General features: G+C 48.9%; 1 protein-coding gene across 1 annotated transcript in view; it reads left to right on the plus strand.

Moving 5' to 3' along the window:
* PLXNA4 (plexin A4) overlaps positions 1-14922 on the plus strand; it is a 420427-nt gene that overhangs the window by 183673 nt on the left and 221832 nt on the right. Inside the window, exon 3 of the mRNA XM_039379236.1 lies at positions 9875-10006. Coding sequence (XP_039235170.1) covers positions 9875-10006 — 132 coding nt within the window. The remainder of the gene's footprint in view (positions 1-9874; positions 10007-14922) is intronic.

The raw sequence follows: 14922 nt of genomic DNA on the forward strand, positions 1-14922 counted from the left end.
GTCACCGCGTTCCCGACGCAGTGGGATGAGCTCATCCCTGCAAGGAATCTGGTCCCTCTGTTATGAACAGGCACTTATAAAGGACTTGTGTTCATGATCCAGCCCATGTTGCAATCCATCTGTCTTCATTCCGTCCCATATTACTCCCTGCCTCAGTTTCTGAGCCATCCCACACAAGGATTTGGACTCCAGGCCGACTGTGTTGAGATCTTTGTCTCTGGTCAGTCCCATTCACACACACTCTGCACTTCTGGGTATTTCTGAACCAAACCCATGCAGGGCTCTGAGTCTTTCTGGTGTTGCTGCTTGTCTGAATTATTTTTCTCTACAGTTTGACCCCTGCTTTAGAGCTGACCAGAGTTTGGGCAGCATTTTGGGTTCTGCGCCTCAAGAGCTGACACTCATGTTCTTGTATGTAAAACTTTAATTTCCATCCTTTTTTTCTGTTGTTGATCCCTTAATCTCAATCAGAACCACTGTGACTCAAAGCATCCATTTCCTGTCTGCTCATGAAGAATCAGGAGCGGTGGCAGTAACAGGGTAAATATATAAAAGGTAGCAAGTTCCCAAAATGTTGGCCATGGAAACGAAATTCCACCAGTTTAAGAGAAACAAAAGTGCTGGAGTGGCACTAGGATGACCTTTGAGATTATCCACTGGGATCATAAATATGAGCATTTAGCAGCAGGACCCTCTCTGTGAGCACTGAACTTTACCTCTGGGAATGTCAGATGAGAATCTTTATTCTCCATGAAGGAGCCGGAGTTGCTCTGCAGAGCACCTGTGGTTGGATAGGTACCTGATAAAGTGACCCCTGGATGAAGAGGCTGCTCTGTTGCCCGTGGGACTGAAATCCTGTGGAGCTTGGGAAGCGGACCCAGAGGCTGTACGGGCTCCTGTGGGGAAGCAGCAGAGTTGTCCCACTCTCCTGTTTCCCCTTTGCTCCAGCAGAATGGTCGGTGGGGGCAGGTTTTTCCCTGATGTGATTTCATTCTCCCGAAGCACCTGCTCAGCTGACAGCTCTTGTAATAGCCTGAAGCCAAAATTTGGATAGTAAATCTGGCATCTAGAGGGTTCAAATGGCCTCTTCCTTTGGCCAAGCACAGCCTGATGACCTCAAGCCTTAGAGATGCCAGCATGGAATTTCCTAGGACAGACCTACAATTCCATGCCTCGAGTACCCTCCCTCATTTTCCACCAACAGAGGACAAAGCACAATATTTCAGACTCAAATGAGTTTTATTTTAGGTTTCAGAGTTGGGATAAGTGTTCAGGGACTACAAGAGCACAAGCACTTCAAGTGTCCGGGTCTAGGGTGGCCACTGTCAGCAGAGCCAGGGGCTGGGATGCCTCGTGGAGAGGAAGGAGGAGGAATTGCAGGTTCAGGGCTCTGACTCCTGCACTGAGCAGCACAGCCCAATCCTTTTAGGGGAGTGGACAGCAAGACCTCAGCCCTGTGCCATAGGTGAGTGCCAGCAGCCTGTTAATGGATTGCCTGGCAGGGCTTGTTGCTGAACACTGATCTCTTGGCAGGCCATTACCTTGAAAAATGAGCTCTGCCGAGCTTGCCTTGTGTTGTTACAAACTAATGATTTGCATTGATTAGCACATGGCTCATGAGTGTCTAATTTATCAATCAGGGAGCGCCAGGGGAGCGTGTGTAAACTATGCTCTCAAAAATGATGTCATCTGTCAATTGGCTCATGAATGTGAAAGCTGCACGTACCTGACACGCTCTCCCTGGTGAGGGAGAAGGAGGACCTGGTCATCTCCTCTTTCTCACTCTTTCCAGCTCTGTAACTGTTTCATTGGGATGAGCCCTGCAGTTCAGAGACAGCCTGACTGGACACACTTCAAGCTGTAATTATTATTTTTATGGTGCTGGGAGCAGCAGTCATAAACCCTCTGTGTTAGGTGATGTCCAAACCCAAAATGAAAGGTCGGTCTTTTATTTCTGTCCAATTTAAATCATAATTTCATTGCAGTCAGGAGGATCTCTTCCTGTAAATGTTATTGGGGATTTCGGGAACCACTGTGAGATGGCACAGTAGCCATGTACTGTGGGCTGTGGAAAAAAGGGGACCTCTGTCAGTTAGGAATTTGTCTTCTGGCTTGAAGAACCCTCTGACCCAAAGCAGGATTTCAGTGGCTTTCAGCTGACAGAGGATAGATCTAGATTTGATATTAGGAAGGAATTCTTGACTGTGAGGGTGGTGAGGCCTTGGCACAGCTTGCCCAGAGAAGTTGTGGGTGCCCCATCCCTGGAATAGTTCAAGGCCAGGTTGGATGGGGCTCGGAGCAATATGGTTTAGTGTAAGGTGTCCCTGTCCATGGCAGGGGGTTTGGAATGAGATGGTCTTTAAGGTCCCTTCCAAGCCAAACCCTTCTGTCATTCTACGATTCCAGTGTATCCCAGTGTGCTTGACCTGTTGTGAGACTGACCCACCACGAGACTGGAGCATGCAGTAGTCGTGTCAAGGCATGGTGACCCACATCTCCCTCGAAAAGAAACCAGATGCCCATCAGCATCTTGTCCCGTGTTTCTCCTGGGCCTTCTGAAGCAAGAGGAACCCTCCTCTGCTGTGCAAGGGTGATCTCCTCCCCTGTACTCAGGCACATCTCTGTTTGACCCAGTTTTTCAGCCTGGCTGGATTACATGAGGTCAGTGGGTGACTCCTCTGCAGGGATTAGACCCTGTGCCCCTGCCCAGCACAGCCACCGCGTCCCTGCCAGGACCCAGCCGAGGGTGTGAGGGGGGAGGATTACAGTGCAGTGCCTGTAGATGACAGGGATTAGCCTGCAGTTATTCTAGGAAAGCCGTTTTCTTGAAACTTCCTGTGTTTGCTGCTGGGACAAAAAGCCCTGGGAACTGTGTGGATGGAAAAGGGGGGTAGAACAATTCTCCTTGGCTGTTGCTGTAGCAAGTAAGTCCTGCTTGCTCGCCAACAACAAGATTTGTTCAGTCAAAGATTGGACTCGATGATCTTGGAGGTCTTTTCCAACCTCAGTGATTGTATGACTCCTTGAATCTATCATTTAGATCTGGACAGAAGAAATATAAATCAGGAACCTAAAGGGATTGCAAAGCCATCCTGCTTTGTGTGGAGCAGATGTGTGTGATCAACTGTACCTACAGACTGGGAGAGCAACTTTTACGTGGGTAGATGCTAATAGGACAAGGAGGAAGCCATTAATATAAAAGAGGAGAGATTTAGATTAGATATTAGGAAGAAATTCTTCCCTGTGAGGGTGGGGAGGCCCTGACACAGGTTGCCCAGAGAAGCTGTGGCTGCCCCTGGATCCCTGGAAATGTCCAAGGCCAGGTTGGATGGGGCTTGGAGTAACCTGGGCTAGTGGAAAGTGTCCCTGCCCATGGCAGGGGTGGAACTGGATGATCTTTAAGCTCCCTTCCAACCCAAAGCATTCTATGTCATGAAACACTGAGGTCTGGACAGCACTGAAACCACGAGTGTAAAGAACACTAAACACCTGGTTTTCCAGGCTCCTGCTCTCCACATGGCTGAAGGTGCTCTTAGATCTCTACTTGGACGAGCTGGCATTGTCCATGCAAGCAGCACTTTCCAACACCTGTCCAAGAGCAGAGAGAGAGAGAGAGCTGCTGGCTCTGACTATTAGGCACAAGTTAAAGACACCTCACCCCTTGCTTTTTCAATTAGCGTTTCTAAAGGCCTTCTGGATCGGTAGATGGACAGGGCTATTGAAATGCCATGTTTTATTAGGAATTGATCTCCTGTTAATGGGCTTTAGGCAAATTAGAACAGATTATTTTACTAGAAAGCAGAGGCAAATGGGAGGAACATGGAGTGTCACCGGCCCCTTCCCTGTCTTTGATCGATAGAGCTACACCATGGAACCCGGATCAATGGGAAAGCAGGAATAGATGATCATCATAACAGCCTGACATTAGATCATGCACCTCCCGCTGTGTCTTTGCCCCTTCTCTATGCCAGGAACAGCAGCCAGCAGTCCCAGTGTCCACTGGGGAACATTAAGTTCATAAACCAGGGAGGAACCGATATTGGAAAAGCAATGAGGTATTAGCAGCCCCTGTGCAGTCGTAAGGCTGGGGCTGGGCACTGCTCAGAGCACCCTGGACTGATGTGCTGGACTCCAGGGCTGCTTGGAGCTCCTGGAAATGCTGTTTGTAGATCCTTAATCCAACAGTGAGGAATAATAGTGGGGATTTCAGGGAGATGCCCTGCAGGAAGGATAGGCAGAGATGATAAAGGAAGGATGCCTCAGGGCCTGGGAAGGGCAAAGCTTGTCCTCCCAGGTCTGGCTCTCCCTGCCCCAAAACATTGTTCCTCCTCTCCAAGGCAGTGCCACAGCTGTGGCTGCTCCCTTGCACCCAGGCAGAGGAAGCAGGGCTCGATTCAGTGACCCGAAAGATTTTTCCTTGGAAAACCACCCTGGCAATGTTCCTGGCAGCCATTTAATCACCTCCTTTGGGAACTGGGGCAATTTCATGGCCAAAATAAACCACCAGCACGCCTCGAGCTGGAGCTGCTGGAGCACCGGCTGGAAGCGCTGGGGCAGGAGATGATGAATTCCCTTTTAACTTCATCAGCCCAGAGGCTGCTGACGCTGCACAAAGGCAGAGTGGTGGGGAGGGAAGGGTTGGCCATGGTTCACCAAGCTCCTCTTCTGCTTACTTATTCATTTAATTATTTGTAATGACCATCATCCACCCGGCGTCTGCTCCTGCTGCCCTGCCCAGCTGGGCATCGAGATCCTGCTCCCAGCCACGCTCTCACCAGCCCTGCATGGTTTTCAAGGGCTTTATACAGAGATGTTAATTGAAGGGGGTCTTGTGTTGACTCTGGTGGGCCAGGAATGATGGTCTGGGAAGGAGGTGGTGGTTTTAGCGGAGTAGGAAACAGCTGAGCCCAGTTGGCACAGTGGGAATGATCCATTTTTTTTGCTGCCGGAGAGCAGTGCAAGCTGCTCAGAAAATAAAATAGAAGTGAGGTAGTAGCAGGAGTTTGGGTTTAGGGATGTGTTTCTGAAGCGAGTCTGAAGATAATTTTGAAGGGACACCTTCCACTAGCCCAGGCTGCTCCAAGCCCTATCCAACCTGGCCTTGAACACTTCCAGGGATGGGGTGTATAAAATCCCTCTGAGCAACCTGTGCCAGTGCCTTTTTCTTGATTAAACCAAAACTGGATGATGTTAACGTGCTCCAAACATCGATTCAGTCAATAGGATCAGGCTTTGACAGGTCTGAAGTAAAGCTCCTGAAGTACATTTGATGTGGATGGATTTTTAGCAGGAAGTGCCCCATTACAGGGAGGAATAATATGATAGCAGAGGTACATGTTCCTGTCAGACCATAGGACAGGATTGATGTTCCAGTCTGGAAGGCAGGTGTTTCTGTGGCTCTGGTCAGCTTAAAGATATTTTCTTTTTGCCCTAATCATGGTTTATCTTCCAGCAAAGGCACTAAGTTCTTGCTACCACCAATTCCTTCTTTGTCCTCCAACCCCACTGCTCTTTCTCTGACCGTTTTGAGTCCATCCCCATGATTTGGAGCGGGGTATTGTGTCCCTCTCTTCAACAACTATATGATCCCAACCTCCAAACCCCATCTCCTTCTTAGTGTCATTGAGGCATCTGTCACCAACTTGATGGGGAAACTGTGCTCAAGCATCACCCTCCCATGGATCCCTCAGCCGCTGAGGAGACCCAGATAACACTGAAAAGCACCAGTCGAGTGTCCAGTCATCTCCCAGACCCACGGGCTGCTTGCCAGGATGCCTGTGGGTCTAGCCATGACCAGGGTGGGAGCTCAGAGAAGGCCAGAGCCTGTGTCTTTAAAGATTAATAGTGTTGTTTGCTCATTAAGGGGATCGTTTTGAAGTCAGCGCTCGCCAGAACATTCGAGTGCAAGCATCTGTTTGCTACTGGGAGAGGATATTTATTGTCTGATACTTCAATGGATGTAAATAAACAGCCCAGGCCTAGATAATGTTCAGACAAACAAACAAACAGCTGCCAGAATGGGTCCCCTGGTAGCTGACCTTCGGGAAGCATCATGCTGATGTTTTAATAGCAGCTGGCTTTGCAGAGCCGAGCCCGGCGAGCGGAGCCTTCCAGGAAGCAGGATTAATGCTGGTCCCCGGGAACTCCCACGTGTGCGTTGGGTTAAATGAGGGCAGGGCAGCTCGGGGTGCTGAGCTGAGCAGCTTGGGGTCCAAGGAGCCAAGACAGACGTTTAGGCAGCGGGAGCAGGTGGGTGATCCTGTGGTGGAGGTGACGAGGGTGTTTGTGGATCAGTGTGCACGCAGCTGGTAGTGGAGGCTGGATCAGACTGAGCATTTTGAGATTTGTTTGTGGTCCTGGAGCCCCTCCATCGCTTCTTGCTCCCCTCCCTCTTGCCTTGCAGAGGTGCTCGTGGTTCACAGGTTCTTTCAAGGAGCAATCCCAAATGGACTGTCAGTCAGGCTCTCATCCCACAGCCTAATAAGATCATCTTGAATATAAGAACGCCTATATTTCAGTCAAACTCTATCCATCCCAGCACCCAGCTCCATGTGGGGCTTGTGGCTGATGCCAGCAGAGAAGAGCAGGAACAGAGCAAATGGCTGGTGTGTGCTTCAAATTCCCTGCAATTGGGAACTTGGGGAGCTTCCCAAGCAGAGACTGTGTCTGTGTTCTTGACTTTAGTGATGATCACCTGATGAGAATCTTCTCATTTCACCTTCACAGGCTCTTCTTTTGATTTTCTTTTTGCTACCCTGGTTCTAGTGGGAGCCTTGGAGCCAGGAATAAATCTCTCTTAAGGAGTAACTGTTGTTGTGTTGTCTGATGCTCAGGACTGTGAAGAATGTGCTGGAAACTTGGAGATCCTTTGGGCTCCGTGCCTGGGGTCCAACATAAAAAAGACAGAGTTTAAGGCAGGTAAAGATTTGAGTTAAAGGCCAGACTCCTGGCTGCAGTCTCCCATAATCACCTCATTGCTGGCTCAGGGCTTGCACGGTCTGTGCAGTGTGGGTTGATGTCTGCCAGATTTTCTGGCCTTTTTCTCAATTCTCTTTTTCTTTTAGCTACTAATTTTAACTAGGGAGAGAGGTTCTGCACTCACATGTGTGTGCATGAGCTCACTTGTGTGTGTTTGCACACGGATGGTGGAACGAACCCCTGTTCCTCCCTCCCTTCCTCCCTCCCTCCCCGTCGGCAAAATAATGACTTTTCAGGCAATTAGGCCGGCAATCGCTGTTAAATCACTTCCGAGGAGCTCTGTGTTCCTGGTGTGAAGCCTCTGCAATCTTTTACCTGCACCAAAAGCAGGGGGGAGATCCCTGGGGGCTGTGCCTCCTGTCTCCATGGTTTGTTAACTCCAGCCGGCTGTTTCTCCAGCCTTGCCTCTTCCATCTCCCAGCTCTTTCCCCTCTAATGGGGCCCAGCAGAGGCTGAGGACGGTGTCTGAGCCCTGGGGTGATAATTGCCTGCTTACATATCTGGTGGCCTGCAGATCTGACCCCGATGATGCTGAAAAATCAAGGTCAAAGCAGCGAAGATGTGAGGTTTGTTTAGCACAGGGATCAGCAGAGGGTGAGGATGCTCTGACAGAGATGAGCAGCCACAAGGGACTGGGGGAGAGGCAGAGAGGAGACAGCACACAAAGCTCACTGACTGCTCCCTGATAGAGAGAACTTGGAGCTGGAGAGCCTCAGAGGGAAATGGGAAAGGCTCCTGCTGTGGGGGTATTTGAGCTGCCCAGGGCAGAGCCCCAGCAGGGAGACTCCTGTGCTCTCAACCTGCAGCCCTCTCCCTCTCCTTCCCTTGTCCTGACTGTCCTAAGGGGAATGACTCATCCTGAGCCTGTTGGCATCTTTGCCCTTGACCTCGTGGGTGATTCACATCCGTGTCCACTCCCAAGAATAAAGATTTGAAGGAGCTGAATTCACCCATGAGGGACCAGGGAAACGAGCCCTTTCCTCCCAGGTAGCCAGAGCCACTGGGAGGAAGGGATGCTCAGAGTTGGGCTTCAGGCCCTGACCTCTTTGTGTGTGGATGTTGAGACATGTGTCGCTGTCATCACCAGATCCATCAAGATGACAAATGAACTGCAGACCCTCTGGTGTCATTTGACCAGCCCAACAGCCAGTGCCTGCACATGCACCCATGTCTGTGGAGGTTCATGGATAGAACGTAGGATCTGAGCATTCCTGAGCACCCTCCGTAGCCTCTGCTGGCACAGGGAGCCCCTCTAACTCCTTTCTGCTTCATTTTCCTTGTCTTTCCTGGGGAAATCATATTTCTGTGTTGTCCCACAGCATCTGAGTAGATTGAGGAAAGGCAAAGATAAGAACCTGTAAATCCTTGCTGCCCTTTGCTCATACAGCCCTTCCAGACGCTTTGCCATTCCCTCTCTTCCTTTCTCTTTGACTTTCTAACACAGAAGACGATTCAGGCTCAGTTTCTTGGCTGAAAGGTTGATACAGAAGGAACAAGCTCAAGGACTGTGCCAGGGAACAGTGGGATCTGGTCTTGGTGCCATAAGTTCTCCACATTTTGTTATTCCCTTTGGATGGGAAGGGTGCTTTTTGCTCAGCTCCCAAACTGCACAAGTACAAACCAGGGACTGGGGAGCTTTGGTCAGGAAGGTATGGAGATCATGATGTAGAGCAAGATCATGATGTGGAGCAAGACCTACTACAACTTTGTTTCTTCTAGAAAAGGACACTGTGATGTTTGTGTTGCTACAGGGTAGAAGATTCTCAGAAAGTGAAAGGCAACACAGTGAAAACACAGTGAGGGAGATAAGGAATGTAGATGCATCTTGAAATGCTTGACTGTGGGGTCTGCTGCTGTAAAGAGCTTCACAAGATCCAGAAGGACTCCTGTGAATAGCTAGTTTATCCTGAATTGTTATATATCAAAAGGGATTGCAAACCTTCTCTGGCTGACTTTTGAACCCAACTCTAGAAATCGTTTTTAGACAGGTAAAGAAACCTCTGCCGTTTTCTGCGTTTTCTTCTGTATTCACTGGATCACAGTCAGGGATAGACTGGGAACTGTATGTCTTGTTCCTCCTCGTAATCCCAGTTATTGATGTTCCTAAGTGACACCCCGTTATGAGATGTGTCTGGAATCATAAGGTGCCATATTCGTGCAGGACCGATTTCAATATCTGATATGTGCAATCAACAAGAGAAATAGTCTGTGTTGCATTGAACACTCTGCAATAATGTATTGCCTCGTGGAACATTAGCAAGAAGAGCAATAATATTATCTGAGTAGCATTTGAGTGAGTCAGTCCTTCAGGCTCTTGTGTGTTTTTTATCTTTTTGCTCATCACCACCACAAATCCTTCCCTTGTGCCATCATTTTCGGAGTGGTAGATTTGTCCAGGCAATGACAGCAGCACAGTGACAGTGCCAGATAATAGCAAGCAGGCCCTGGATTGTTCTCCAGTGCTCTTGTGCTGATGGAACCAGCAGAGGTGGTTAAATCTGCTTTATCCTTTCAGTGAAGAGGAAGGGAAAAGTCCACTTTGTGATGACAGTGGTAGTTGTCCAAAAAACCTGGACCACAATGCATTTCTCCAATGATTATTACGTACATATATTATAAATATATACATATTACTGTGAGGGTGGGGAGGCCCTGGCACAGGATGCTCAAAGGAGCTTTGGCTGCCCCATCCCTGGAAGTGTTCAAGGCCAGGTTGGATGGGGCTTGGAGCAACCTTGTCTAGTGGAAAGTGTCCCTGCCCATGGCAGGGGGGTTGGAATTGGATGATCTTTAAGGTCCCTTCCAACCCAAACCATTCTGTGATTCTATGATTATTCTACATTTTCAGTGGAAGGAGGAAAAATACTCATGTTTTTTCCCTGCTTTTGTTTTTCAGATCCGTGTGGATGGCACCACCAAGAACACCCTGGAGTATGAGATTGTGCAGGTGGTGGACACTGGCCCCATCCTGAGGGACATGGCCTTCTCAGTGGACCACGAGCACCTCTACATCATGTCTGAGAAGCAGGTAAGAAACTCCACCAGTCCATGGTGCTTTGAAAGCTTTTGGCTCCATCATTCTATGGATGTCAGGACTGCACGTGAAGTTCTGACAGTGATCACAGTTCCTACAAAGATGTGCTCTGTTGTTGATCTCATGGCTTTTCATGCTCAGAAACCATTGCATTTATACACTGATGCAATATTTAGGGGCCAGGGGCAGAGAATTAAGAGGGCAGAAGCCACCCCCAGCGTTGCTTTGTGCAGTCCACGTCCTGCTGGCTGCATGACAAGGAGCTGCTGCTGCATCTGCTGGTACCACACTGCTCTCCACCCCCACTCAAACTGTGGCTGCATCTGCCACAGACATGGAAAAGTGTAATGCTGAATCATTTGGCTCCAAGTGGAGTGTTTGGAGAGGTTGGGGCCTCTTTGAGACGCAGTGATCAAGAGTGTAGGGTGCAGCCTGCCAGGGTGCAGGCCAAGTTTCATGTGATGTCCCTGTTGTGTTATTTGTGTTATTTTGCAAATGCTAACAGCCAGATCCCAGGGAAGGATCAATCTGGGTGTTCAGCATGGAAGTCTGGATGATTTCAGCAGAATGCTTGGCCTTGAGAAGTTTGCTGTTGGGGTGGGAGGAGGAGGAACTACTTTTGCATGAAAAAATCCACTGTGTATAATTAGACTTGTGGACGTGCAGGGTCACTTGAGTTATTGTAACTGGTTTATTCAAAAATGCTCATGAGGGGCTCTAGCTCTGCAGAAATAAGGGGAGCAAAGAAGGACTGTGTTTGGGTGATGGCAGGTGCCCTACAGTGCTACTTCAGTGGAGGTCACCAGTCCAACTGAGACCCATACAGATGTTCCAGGATTCAATGAACCCCGGCCTTGGCCATGTAAGCGGCACCAAACATAAAACAGCCACCTGATATTCTCCTTATTGTCTTTATGGATGGCCTGGAGGACACCTGCCACCTTCAGAGCAGTGTGATTTCCTCCCAGTATCACCCAGTTCCCTAACACCAAGGTCCCCCCCAAGACGTGCTGGGTGCTCCCACCCTCTGACAGCACCAGTGGTCAACAGTCAGTGGCCTCAAGGATGGGGATGGGGCACAAAATCCCCTCTTCTCATCCACTCCTGTGGCAGTTTTACCACCCACAAATTCCTGCCTTAAAAAGGCCACGGTGAACAACCATTTCCTCCTCACCTGCCACGTTTTTATAGACCTTCCTCATATCCTCCTCAGGTGGCTGTTTTCCAGACAGTGGCTAACAATGGAATTATTAACCTTTACCTAAGATAAGAGGTATTTTCTCCTGGCCTGTAAGGCAGAGATATATGAGATTTTTGGGGCAGGTGTTCAAGAGGGTTGCTGTGATCCAAGGGCTCAGATGTGACAGGCTGGTAGTGCTTCTCCACATACACAGTAGGGAGGTTATATTTGCCAACCTATGAGTGTCATTTCTTCTGCTTGAACCATTTCATTTGAAGTGTTTTGTGCCTCTGTGATACCTCTGACCATTTCTCTCTACTGTGGATATTTATACCTAAAATTTGGTAAGGGGGGGGAGCAACTCTGTACATTCCTCCTCATCAAAGAGGCTGTGAGATGTCATCACTCAGGAGAACAGGACATGATGACAGGGCTGCGGTTGCTTTCCAGTCTGCTCCATTCTGGGCAAGAACTGAATGTCATCTCCAGTGCTGAAGTGAAAACAGTCCCAGTCACCTGCTGGGATGGGGTGGGAAGCTGGAGGCAGGTGATGCTTGAGGTCCTGTGAGGCTTCGGTCATGACACCGTTCCTTTTTCATGTCCTTTTACTGTGTGGGCCCTTTGTCTTCGTCTTCTGCATAGAATGGAATTCCTTGAGCATGTTGATATGGCAATAACCAATCCACTGATTTCAAATTGCTCAGTGTCCTTTTTGTGCAGGTCCATTTGGCGCCAGGTCACCTCAGATACCACCCCTGGCTTTGTATAGCCCTTCAGATTTACAGAGACAAGATGTTTGGCTCCCTTGGGCTGGTTGGGCCCAGGAACTGTCTCAAATCTCTGTAGGAAAGGCCAGTGGGACAGCAATGTTCAATGCCTCACTTCCTTAAAAAAACGAAATCTGGAACGAGAGGAGCAATTTGATTTTTCTCCAGAAAGTTCTATGAACATATTCTTGCTGACATGGTGACTACCTACACATCCCTGACCCTTAAACAGGAGTGGGTGCATTCTGTGATTGGCTAAAGCACAAGCTTAGGCAGGTTTTTATGGGGCCCCAGATTGTTGATGGAGCCCTGTAGAGAACTCAGGAACCCTGAGTCCCTGTGTGATTTATTCAATCATCTCCTCCCACCCTTCTTCGAAGCTCATGGGTGTCTCTGTGAGAGAGGTTAGTGAAAAGGGCAGGGACTGTTGTTATTTAAAACCTGATCCCATTTTGTGAAACACTCAATGCTACAGAAGCCTTTGCCCAAGTCTGATATTATCAGAGGCGTAGCAAGTGATGTGAGTGACAGAGCTGCCACCACAGCAGTGCAGTCACTGCCTGTGTGCTCATGATACAACACATTTCAAGTGCTTGAATGAATTAGCATTTGCAGAGCCTTGGTGACTGAGAGTGGGTGCAGGGGTTGTACTGGAGTCAGGATTAGGAACAGCTTGGCCTTGGGGAGCAAATATCCCATCCACCCTACAAGCCATGTCATACAGATCTTTTCATAACTGGATGAAGATCTGACTTATCAGAGGTTTTCACTGCCCACAGTGCTATTGTGAGGCCCTTGGAGATGAAGGACAGGAGGGTGATGGCTTGACCTGACCTTTTTAAAGATAGACAGGCTCCAGGACTCGTCCCATCCCTGGGGAAGGAGGAGGTTTCTCCTGCCTCTGTCTGCTGGGCTCAACCCTGTCTGCATCCCAGAGATAAGAGTGGTTCTGTTGGCTGTATATTTGCTCCATTAAAAGCTGTTTTCATAGAATCATGGGATCATTAAGGTTGGGAAAGACCTCCAAGACTGTTAAGTCCAACCTTTGACCGAATACCACCATGCCCATTAAACCATATTGGGAAGTGCCACATCCACTCGCTTTTTGAACACTTCCAGGGATGGTGACTCCACCACCTCCCTGGGAAGTTTGTTATAACATCTGGCCACTCTTTCAATGAAGAAATTTTTCCCAGTATCCATCCTGAACCTCCCCTGGTGCAACTTGAGGCCATTCCCTCTTGTCCTGTGACTGGTTGCCTGACAGGAGGGACCGACCTCCACCACACCACAACTTCCTTTCAGGTGGTTGTAAAGAGCAGTAAGGTGCCCTTGAGCCTCTTTTTCTCCAGGCTAAACAGCTACTTTCATAGGATTTATGCTTCAAACTCTATGTTTTTTCCAGTCTTGGCTTCATCACTCACCAGTCCTCAACAAGAATAGAAGCCCCAGTGATAAAGCCAATTTCTCCAGCTTGTCCCAGTCCTATCGTGGCTCTGGCAGTCCCAGCAAGGCACCTTTAACCCAAAACACCTTCAAAAAGCTGTGACTATAAATCAGACTACAAGAAGCAGCTTTCTTGTGCTGCCAAAAACATATATATATATATATATATCTCCCCTGACCTTTTTTAAGGTCAACTTCTGCATGGGAGCACTTTCCTCAGTGCACTTGGGGGTCCTTGGGTTGCACATGGGGGTTTTCATTGGGAGCTGAACTCCCTGGGCTGCAAAGGGAACAGGGAACCCAGCTCAGCCTTGTGGTCTGTGGCTGAAACAAGTTCTCCCTTGCAGCTCCTCTGAACATCAAGGGGTGACAAGCAGCCCTTGCCCACTATCAGCCATGAAGTGCTCTTGGGAGCAGGATGCAACAGCTTTTCACCATCACAGGGGCTCCATTATATAGAAATACATATTTTATAGGAAGAGTGATTCAAAGAGAGAGGATTTGTCACTGAAACCCAGAGACAGAGTATATAAAGGTCTCATGATTTCACAGAGATGTGGCCATGTGTGTGTTTTAGGTGTGAATGTGTGTTTCAAGTCCCTGTTGATGGAGCAGGGAAAGGTTGGAGCACACATGGGATCTGTCTTGATTTATCAGGAGATCATCCACTTAGCTCCAGCCTTCACAAAGGCTCTGAGAGAGGTACAAGTCGCTAGACCAGGTTGCTCCAAGCCCCATCCAGCCTGGCCTTGAACACTTCCAGGGATGGGGCAACCACAGTTTCTCCAGGAAACCTGTACCAGGGCCTCCTCACCCTCACAGGGAAGAATTTCTTCTTAATATCCAATCTAAACCTTCTCTCTTTCAGTTTGAAGCCATTCCCCCTTGTCCTGTCACTCCATGGCCTTGTAAACAGCTCCCCTCCAGATTTTTTACATCACTGGAGGCTTGGTCTGTTTCTTTTTCCTTTTTCTGTTTCTGATGTGCAGACCCCGAGGAACCCTCTGCCTCACAGTTGATCTAAGGGGATGAGGAACAGATGGCAAGTGCTACTGGAGGAACAGGAGGGTCTCTGCTGCAGTGTCTCTGCATCTCCCTCCCCATCACACATGCACAGACTCCTGGGCTCCCTCTTCCTCCTCTAATCTCTGAATTTCTTTCTCTTCCCAATTGAGAAGCCCAAACCTACAAGCTCTCTAGAACTCTCTGCAGTGATTGAGATAATTCTTTCACCCTTTTCCCACTCACCCTGTCTCTCTGTCTGATCCCATCCCTCCTTATGGCCCTGTCCTCTCATTTGCAGGCTTGCACTTGCTCCTCCACTCCTGGTATCCCTGTTCCTTTGCTCTCTCCTCTCCCAGCATTCCCCACACTTCTGTCTGGCCGTGCCTCTCTGCTTCCTTCACACTCAAGCATTGACACACACACAGAGCTCTCCATGCCAGGAGGTGCAGGATGCTCATTTTCCTTGTGTGGCTTTGGATTAGCCCTTGGAAGGTCACCTCCATCACCCCCTA

Source organism: Pipra filicauda, unplaced genomic scaffold (assembly GCF_003945595.2).
Source record: "Pipra filicauda isolate LSUMZ 115617 unplaced genomic scaffold, ASM394559v2 scaffold160_size1671714_pilon, whole genome shotgun sequence".
NCBI lineage: Eukaryota > Metazoa > Chordata > Aves > Passeriformes > Pipridae > Pipra > Pipra filicauda.